Genomic DNA, 10,479 nt, shown 5'->3' with positions numbered 1-10,479 from the left:
TATAAAATAAAATTTTAAATATAATAATTATTAATATATTATAAAAGAATTATAATATATTATATATTATATTATATATATATTATATAATTATTAATAATTTACCTCGACTAATTCTCGTGTATGACATGGTTGAAGAGGAGGTATAAATCTATTTTGTATTTTAATTAATGGAATACCTGGATGTGTTAAACAATATGATAAAATCGATCCTAACATACGATCGAGTACTCTACGATTTAAAACTCCATCTATTCGAATCCATGGTTTTATTACTACTCTTATTTCTTTTGTACTGAAATGTAAATGAAACACATTTAAATATTATTCATTATTATATGATTATAATATAATATAATATAATAATTTTAATTTTTATTATATACTATATATTAGAATAACTCCACTTACTTTGAATCTAATTGTTTTACAGCTTTAGATATATCTTTTTGAGGTAATAATTTAAGTGCTTTTTTTTGAATCCTTTTTTTTACTTGTATGTTATATTCTTCATCACTATGACTAGATGTATCCTTATTAGAATCTTCATGTTTATTTTCATTATTTTTTATTTCTGATTCAACAGTTTCTTCAGTTACATTTTCACAAATAATTTTGGATGATTCATTTTCTATTGATGAATTAAGATTTTGATTAGATTCTTTTATTGTATCTATGTTGATATTTTTATTTAATATTTCCTTAGATTCTGTTACATATACAGTTCCTTTAGGTATAGGTATAAGCGACTCTTTTTCAAGACGGTATATTTTATATGAATGTATTAACCAAGAATTAACATAATCATGATGTATGTAACGAACTGTAGTTACACCAGTTCGCAAAAATAAATAATTTTCAACAAACAAAGAAACAATTCGATATAAATCTTCTTTTAATGTATTTTCAAATTCATCCTATAAATAATAAAATAATTAATTAATTTAAGATATTTTACTTTAAAAATTTACTTTAAAAAATTGTAAGTATTATATTATTTCTTATTATCTTATTATTTAAAAATAGTATATATGTACTAATTATTAATTTCGATTTTTAATAATGATTTTAATTTTTTAAAAATCTTATTTTGAAAATCTAATATGTTTTAAAGAGATATTTTTACTTACTATCAATTCTTGAATACTAGCTCCAAGTTCTTTTTTATCATATACAAATTTATAAATCGTTTCTATATTATTTAAATTCAACAAATCATTAGATAAATTTTTTTTAAAATCAGAAAATGAAATATTATCCTTAGGAAAAATTGCAAATTTATTTATTTCTTGTATTAATTCATTTGCAATATTTATTTTTAAAGGCAATAAATCTAAGGGCATTGAAAAACCTTTAAAAATTTCATTTTCTTCACAGTTTATCGAATTTGATCGATATAAAGAATAAAAAATTTTAAACACATTTACAACAAAATAATCATGTGCATGATGACTATCTGCTACTGTGAGCTTACTCAATTCTTCTCTCATTCGCAATAAAGCTATACGAGTATATCGTTTGTGTACATTTGAATCATCAATTTTACAATATGAATTTAAATAACTTTGTTCTATTGGAATATTTTGTAGAATATCACTAACTCGTGTGAAAGCATATTCATTGTTTATTTTTGATTGCAATGAAATTTCACTTTCCTTATTTGAAATATATTTTTTATTTATATATTTTGCATCACTAGTTTTGATTATTTCAATATTAGAATGTTTTTTTGAATCTTCATTCTGTATTTTATTCAGTACTTCAATCGAAACATCATTGCTTTGTAAAGTTTCTTCAGTTTTTTCTGAATCTACAATTTCATAATCTAATTTTTTTTTCTTTGGAACAGATTCATTTAAATTAAATATTTGTTCATCATCATTTCTTTGTCTTTTTCTTTCAGACGTAACTAATTTGTCTTCTTTATTTATATTTGGGTATAGATATAAATTGGATGATGTAAGTGAATTTTCTATATTTAATATATTATCTTCATGTTTATTGGTTGTATTTTTTGATAATAATACACAATTATATTTTACATTTTCAGATTCAGCTAATTTATTTAAATTTTTCCCAATATTTTCTATCTGCATTTTATCATCTATTAAGGAAATATTATTCGAAGTATATATTTTATCTTCTTCCATTTCCATCATTGAATCTTCATCATAAATTGAACGTTCGATATCGTCATTATTTAACGCAATTTTAGTTCCATCTTGGAATTTAATTATATTCTGTTCATCATCAATTACATTTCGACCATTTTCCTCGTCACTATCAAAATTTAATTCATCACAGTCAGTAAAATGTTTTTCTCCGAAATTTCTTTTCTCACCTTCGTATTCTTGTGAAAATGTGTTTTTATCTGCATCCAAGTCTGAAAAACCATATTTATCTGACTTTCCATCAATGATATGTATATCATTGTAATTTAATGTATCAATTTCGGAACCAAAACATTTATTATTCTCCTCAAGATTAGTTATTACATTATTGTCTTGCAAAGAAGATTCTTTTACAAATTTTAAATTATCTAAACTAACTAAAACATCTTGATATCGTTTAGCTATCCTAAAATATGTTTCATCTTTTTCTTTTAATCTAGAATCAAGCATTATAATTTGATCAGGTATTTCAATATCAAAATCTATTTGATCTCGTATAATGTAATCATGTATTGCTCCTATTAGACCACCAGTAATTGGCAATATTTCAATGCCATTAAAATTATCTGACGTTTTGTTTTGATCAGTTATTTGATTATGACAATACCAATTACTTAATTTGAAAAAAACATCATATGATTCTTTGAATATATCATATGGCCATTTAGTATGAAATTTATATATATAATTACTACTTAACTGATATTGGGAACTACTTAATGGCATATAATTGCCATATTTTCTTATAGTAGTTAAATGATCTTTTTTAATTGTAACCATTTGATCACTACGAATTTTTGCCATAGCATTTTTTAATAATATTTCTGGATATTGCTGATATATTTTAAATAATTGGTATGCCCAGGATCTTCTATCTTTTCCACAACACATTGAACTATGAATGACAGAATTTATAACTGCAGAATATATATCATTAATATTTCGAATATCTTTTGTGAAACCACGATTGTAAAATGGTTTTGAAGGATGTATAACTTTATAAAATAAATTAAATTCTTGCACTGTCTTTGGTACTGGCAATGGTTCTTTAGATACAACATCAGAAATATCATAATATTTCTTCGTAATGTAAGCAACAAGTGATTTAAATGCTTCTGTAATTTGTTTCTCATATTCGTGATAATTTTTATATTCTTCTTTAAGTTTTTCCACAATTCCATCAAAACGTCTTTTAAGAAAAAAATTCTGTTTCAGTTCTTCGACTCCTAAAGCAACGGTATTAACGTTTCGTTGTTGTCTGAGCATATATAAAAGTCGTCGTTGACATGCTCTTGATGTTTTGTTATTTGAAGTATATGAGTATGTTCGTAATATATCCCTTACTGCAGAAAATGGTATTACTTGTTTACGCGGATTTGGGCAAAGATATACCATAGCTACCTTACAAACAAGCAAAATCTTATCTTCATATGGTTCCCAATCCACTCGTAACTTATGCATCCGTTGTAATGCTCGACAATCAATCTCATCATACTTTATTCGTTTTTTATTTTTACATTTACGAGGTAACACTCTTCTAACATAGGATTTTTGCTTTGTATTTCGTTGACATATTAATGCTTCATATTTATCCTGCTGATGTTCTAAGTTATCATTGTTTTTAATTTGTACTTTCTTTCTTAATTCCGTTGCATTTAAGGAAGAAGGTCCAAATACTGTTTTTAAACCTGGAAATTCAGTAAATTTAATTGGTTTTGCTTTCATTTTAGCAAAATACATATCTCTTTCATAAATTATATTTTCTTGTTTCTTTGTTTGCTGAACTCTGAAATTAGAGGAAGTCCAATTCCAATTTCTTTTAAGATGAGCGAAAATAGCGGAATCTATTCCAGCAGCACCTTTGCGATCTCCAGGTACTTTACCAGTATCCAATTTTATGGCTTCTTCTGCAGTACGAGCTACGACTGCTTGAATCATATCGGTTTTTTTATTTAAATCTTCTAATATTATATCTTTTCCTTGAACAACAAGCCGACCGCCTAATGGTGTATTGATACACGTATTCCACATATCGTACCAATATTTTTCAACTACTTGAATTTCATCAAAGTTATATTTAATTATAGGATAAAGTTTATCTTCAATTATATGATAACCAGGAGCAGAAGATGTCGTATCCATTAATTCAGTATGACGATTCACATAAATGAATACTTGATCCTTTTCTTTCAATTTCTGAGGTCCAAATTGTATCAATCCAATATAACATAATCTCGTTACAGTTTCATGAATATGAAATATATATTTTCTTGCATAGAGTAAAGAATTTCGAATATCGGTCGGTAAATCTTTAACTAAATAATGTTTTCGAATAGGATGATTTATATATTTATCTATTTCTGGTATTTCAAATGAAAGATAATGAATTTTTAAAAATATCGATAAAGGAAGTCGTAAAAGAACATCACACATTAATGCCCATCCTTGAGGCCAACCATTATAATGTGGCAATGGCGGTATAAACATTTTCCAACTAATATCTTTAGTATAAATCGTACTAAATTCTTCTGCTAATTCTTCTGTAATATTAAAATCATTATTTCGTAAAATTTTTATTTGTTCCGCTTTCGAAAGAATTCGATCTCCAGGATGATCATAAATCAAATAAAATAAAAAGATATGTAATGCTTGCATACGAAGAAATTTTGGACTATATCCATATTTTCTTGATATCCTCGGACCACATTTAGAACCTGATGGTATAGTTGTAAATTGATTACTTTCAGATGCAAGTTTAGTATCAATATTATAATTTTTGCTAGAATCGAATATTGTATTTTCTGAACGTTTTGTAGATGTTTTAGATTTTTGAGCACTTATCAAATAAAATTTCAATTTTACTTGTTCCACAGCTGATTGAATAACAGTACTATTAATAGCAATGTTTGGATCACATATAAATGTTAGATGTTTCTCTCTGCCATTTCCGCTTAGAATTATTTTTATAAGTTTTACTAAATTATCTTTTGCAAGTTTTTGTAACAATCTTATTAAAGATTTTTTATCAATTTTCACATCATATCCTTCTTTATCTTCTTCTTCATATATCATCTAAAAATAAAAAATGATTAATAAAAATAATAAACAAAAAAAAACAAACATATTATTTATAAAATTTTATAAATATTTTTAAATAATATATTATTTTACCTTCATTAATTTTGTCATGTCATCAATGACTTGATGTTCTTTAACAGACTGTATAATCATATTAGCTCTTCGTAATAATCTATATGTAATATTTGTTACACTTCTCTTTTCACTATTTTGTACATCTTCCAAAAATCCATACATTTCATTTTCAGGTTTTTCTTCATTTGTTGATTTTAAAATTGTTAAATCAACTTTTATATTATTATATACAGCTACAGCCTTTTCATCTTTTGATAATTCAGAAATTTGTGATAATATATTATTAGAATATAGATTTTTTTCTTTAATTGGAATTTTATTAGTTTGACATGATAAATAATTACAGAAAGTACGTTTATATCTATTTGGGCGCATTGTTATACAATATTTATACAATATTCGGTTGACAACATAAAATATTTTTTGCAATTCTATTGTCACTTTTGTGTTTGATGTTTTCTGAATTGAATTATCCTTATTAATTTCCATACTTTCTTTTTCTTCATTATTAATAATGGTATTTTTTTCTCTTTGTGTAATCATTTTAGTTTTTTCTAAATCATCACTTTCAGTTGTAATTTGCTTTGTAAATTCCTTAATTTTATGAATTTCTTCCTTAAATTGTTTACTTAAATTACTAGTTTTTTCATATCTTTTTGATACATATTTTGTAAGTCTTTGTCTACCGATATCATTCATATAAGTAGCAACCATATTTTTTTTAACTATATTTCGTAAAATCGTTCGTGACTGTAATTTTGTTAGACCCATTATTTTAGCTAATTTTCCTTGGGATATACCATTTTTGTCAGCTTCAATTATTCTATATGTTTGTTTGAAGTAAGGTACACTATATTTATGATTTGAGATATCTAATTCTAAAAAATAATATAACATATAAAAAATTTAAAATATTTAGATTAGAAAAAATTAAATAAACAATTAAATAAATTATTTTTTTTTTTAAATAAAAAATATATAATTTTTATATTTCAAAACTAAATTAATATCTACCTTTTATAAAAGAATAAAAATGCCCTTCAAAAATACTGATTTAAAAAATGATTCATAATCATATAAAATGTATATAAATTATTCTAAAAATACAAGAATAATTTATTGAAGAAATAAATAAAAATAATTAAAAATAATTCCTAAATAATAATTACTAAAATAATAAAAATGATAAGCAAACCTTGAGATTCATCTTCTTCTTGTATTTCTTCTTTATTCCATGCTTCGAGAATATCAATATTTGGAGATAATAATTGTACTACTTTAATCCTTTTTTCTTTTGTAGGAGTATTCTTTCGCTGCCACTCTATTGGTGTTGCATTAGGATATAAAGTTCTATATGGTACTCTCTTATTTAAATATACAAAAATTTTTTCTTAAATTATTAAACTAATATTATATAATTAAAAATTAAAGAAAAAAAAATAAAAGTATAATATTTATGACTTACAATATCTGTCCTCACAACTTTTTGAAAAAATGGAGTTTTAAATAACTTTTTAATTGCATTCTTAATTTGCAATTTGCGTTTTATTTCATCATATTCTGCAACATAATTAGGTTTTGATTTAAGAATTTTGATAACTTCTTCTGCCAAGAAAATTATTTTTGGTTTCCTTTCAACAAAAAATCTTGGAAGATGTAAAAGGCTTCCATTACTACTGCAGATACCACTTCTTTGATGATGTATTTGTTTTGTTATTAATTTATGACGTAGTAAAAATTTTCGATAATAAAACAAACTTTTAGGATCTTCTTTTAATGCACTAAGACTAAGTTTTCCCTGAGTAACTTCACCATGATATCGTGATCTTCCTACTCTTTCTAGAAAACAATACTGCATTATATTTAATTCAAGTATAGGAGATACTTCACATCCCATTAATGCATAGTTTCTAGCAGATTGTGATGCAACAATAACTAATTTTTGTCCATATTTTTCAGTAACTTCATCTAAAGTAAAGCTTCTTATAAATCCTGTGATATCTTTTCGTACATAATAGGTAGAACAAGACCCTTTAATACCATTTACAACATCATTTACAGGACAATGAGGATAAATATCTAATGGTACAGATTCCTATATAAATATATAATTTTTTATATTTCTTATAATTTAGTAATTTAATCTAATTAATTAAGTTTTTTAAAATACTTACTGGTTCTAATATAGTACCTAAATCAGGATCTACAAATTTATAACGATCAAAAATTTCAAGTGCTTCTCTTGCAATTTCTAATTCATAAAATGCAAATTCTCTAATTTGAACACACATTGACCATATTTGAATCATAAATGGTTTTGAAAATGGTAAAGGATTATGAAGTCGATGTGCTAAACGTAACCATAATGCTGAAATAAGAAAAATAAAAATTTTTATTTTTACAATAATTCATATTGTTCATATTATTTTTATGATGATTTCATTATTAGATTTCATTATTTATAGATTTCATTTATTCATATTATTATTAAAAAACATTATTTACTTATTTATAAATTTTTTTTTAATAATAATTTAATTAATAATATAAAATAATATAATAATTATGTTCATTAAATTTTAGAAACTAAATATGATATATGATACAAAAATATTAAATTAATTATGTATATTATCAAAAAAAAATTGTATAAAATAGAAAAATAATATACATATATATAAATAATATACAATGTAAAAATAAATGTTAATATTTATATTATATTATTTATTAACCTTCTACAGTAATACCATCCAATCCTTCCAATGCTACTTCATCAATTATTGAATCTACTAAATTAATTGATGGATATGATACCATATTGATATAATTTAAAATATAATAGATGATACAAGAAAATTCATACTTCTATTCAAATATTGTGTATTTTTAATTTATTTGTATTATTAATTATATATTTTCGTACATAAAAATTTATGACTTCGCGGTCTATACATTGAACATAGAATAATTTACATATATAAGTACTTATTTTAAACTAAGATGGCGCTACATTATATCAATGGTACAGTAAAATAATAGAAGAAAAACAGAGATAGAAAAATTAAAATCAATAAGAAAAAAAAATTGTAGAATCAATGCCATCTCTAATGCTATAGACGAAACAAATATAAATAAAAAGAAAAAATATAAAGAGGTAGAATAATAATAGATAGAGATAAAATAAAAATATTGAAATCAATGTCATCTTCAAGAATGTTGCAAATTAAACACATAAAAAAGGATAAAAATAGTAAGAAAAAGATAGTAAGAGAAATAAAAATATTAAGAGAAAGATAGAAATAGGATAGGAAATAGGAATTGACTATATATTATCGCTATTTTTCGATTGTTTGTTGTTATCTTATATCTTTAGAAATAAGATAAAATAGAGTAAAAATTGAATATGAATGCCATCTTTTAAATATTTTCAAAAAATTTTTGTAAAAGATATTTTTGATAATCACAAGGTAACTGAAAATCAATTCTTATTCAATCTCTTCTCCTTCTATCTTCTTTTCATTTGCGGCACTCTAGAAATAATACTAATTTCAATATTTTTTTAATTATTTCTGTGCTCTATATTTTTTATTTTGTAATAAATTTAATTAATTTTCTCATATAACTCTTTTATATGTTATAAAAAATTATTTTATATATAAATTATCATCTTGAAAATAATATAAATAAAATTGGTAAGAAAACATTTTTTATTTTTCTTATGTATTACAAAATATTGATTATATAATATATTCATAGATTCTATACTAATATTTTAAACTATTTTTTACTTATATGAATATTATATATAAAAATATAAAAAAAATAATATATTTTAATAAGAAAAGAAAATTTTAATGAATAAATATGCACAATAAATATATTTTTCTGAAATTATTTAAATCATAAAAAATTAATTATTAAGTAAAACTTTTTATTCTGCATTTAAATTTGTAATTTTAAATTTTTTAATAGAATTTATAGTCATATCTATAATATCTATAATCATATCTATAATAATTATAATAATTATATATATCATAATCAAATATTAATAATTATATTTAATGAAATTATTATAATCAATGAAATATTTGTTTATATTCAATATAAAAAAACTTTTCTTTATTAATACTATAATTATAGATAATAATTATATATAATTAATATATAATTATATATATGTATACATTTTATCACAAAATATCTTTTTGAATTATTAATAAATTATCTTTTAAGTTGTTATAAATTTATTTCTCTTTTTTAATTTTTTTTTTAATTAATTTTTTTATTTTTATAATTAATAGTTTCATTTGAATGTTTTCTCTTTTTTAAAAATTTTAAATTTTGTTGTAATTGATGTAAGTTGTTATTGATTTCATTATTAGATTTCATTTGAGAAAATGATAAGAATTTATCTGATGTTATTTGTTGTAAATTTTTTGTTGATATATTTGTTCTAATCTGTGACTTATTAAGCACAGAATGTTTATTTTGTATTGAATTTTTACATTCTATATTTTCATAATTTGATTTTTTTATATTTATAGAATCCTTTTTGTCAATCATAACTTTACTAAAAATTGCTGTTGATATAGGGATTGGAATAGGAATAGGAATAGGAATTGGTATAGGAATAGGTAAAGGATAAGGTACAAGTACCGTAATAGGAGATAATAATTTTGAAGATAATGAATGAAACAATTCAGTTTGATTGGATTGTTTAAATGGTGAAATTTCTGAAGAAACATTAGTTTGTTTTTGATCCTTTGTTTGACTAAATTCATTTGATTTAGATAAAAATGGAATTTCTTGATCTATTACATGTGAAGTTGAATTTAGAAAATATGATTTTAACATATTTCCTGATGAATTAACATATTCTTTTTCTTGTAAATTTTTTATGTCTTTTACATGTATATTTTTTTTTAAAAATGTTTTATTATTTTGATGATTATGTGAATTATGATTTATGATATTCATTACATGTTCTTTTTTGAAATCTTTATAATTCAAATCATTTTTTTTTGAATAATTTAGTCTATGATGAGTTTTATTAGCTATACAATGCCAATATTTATTTTTTTCATTTATTAAAGTTTTTTTATTATGTTTATTAATATTATTTTCATTAATTTCTATACAAAAATTTTTT

The 10,479-nt window shown here is 22.2% G+C and overlaps 2 protein-coding genes across 2 annotated transcripts in view; both read right to left on the bottom strand.

Moving 5' to 3' along the window:
- The window catches only part of LOC102681252 (general transcription factor 3C polypeptide 1), a 9,829-nt gene extending 1,509 nt beyond the window's left edge, over window positions 1–8,320 (bottom strand). The window contains exons 1-8 of the mRNA XM_031512854.1: window positions 8,060–8,320; window positions 7,499–7,692; window positions 6,790–7,419; window positions 6,520–6,688; window positions 5,343–6,202; window positions 1,131–5,243; window positions 412–917; window positions 102–295 (exon numbers count right to left, since the gene is read on the bottom strand). Coding sequence (XP_031368714.1) covers window positions 102–295; window positions 412–917; window positions 1,131–5,243; window positions 5,343–6,202; window positions 6,520–6,688; window positions 6,790–7,419; window positions 7,499–7,692; window positions 8,060–8,144 — 6,751 coding nt within the window. The 5' untranslated portion in view covers window positions 8,145–8,320. The remainder of the gene's footprint in view (window positions 1–101; window positions 296–411; window positions 918–1,130; window positions 5,244–5,342; window positions 6,203–6,519; window positions 6,689–6,789; window positions 7,420–7,498; window positions 7,693–8,059) is intronic.
- A 1,238-nt stretch (window positions 8,321–9,558) lies between these two features.
- LOC102679463 (uncharacterized protein PF11_0213) overlaps window positions 9,559–10,479 on the bottom strand; it is a 3,127-nt gene continuing 2,206 nt past the window's right edge. Inside the window, 2 exon segments of the mRNA XM_006620572.2 lie at window positions 9,559–9,603; window positions 9,606–10,479. The exon segment at window positions 9,606–10,479 is cut by the window's right edge and continues 68 nt beyond it. Coding sequence (XP_006620635.2) covers window positions 9,559–9,603; window positions 9,606–10,479 — 919 coding nt within the window.

This window comes from Apis dorsata, unplaced genomic scaffold (assembly GCF_000469605.1).
Source record: "Apis dorsata unplaced genomic scaffold, Apis dorsata 1.3 scaffold_517, whole genome shotgun sequence".
Lineage (NCBI taxonomy): Eukaryota > Metazoa > Arthropoda > Insecta > Hymenoptera > Apidae > Apis > Apis dorsata.
This window is presented reverse-complemented; position numbering and strand designations above follow the sequence as displayed.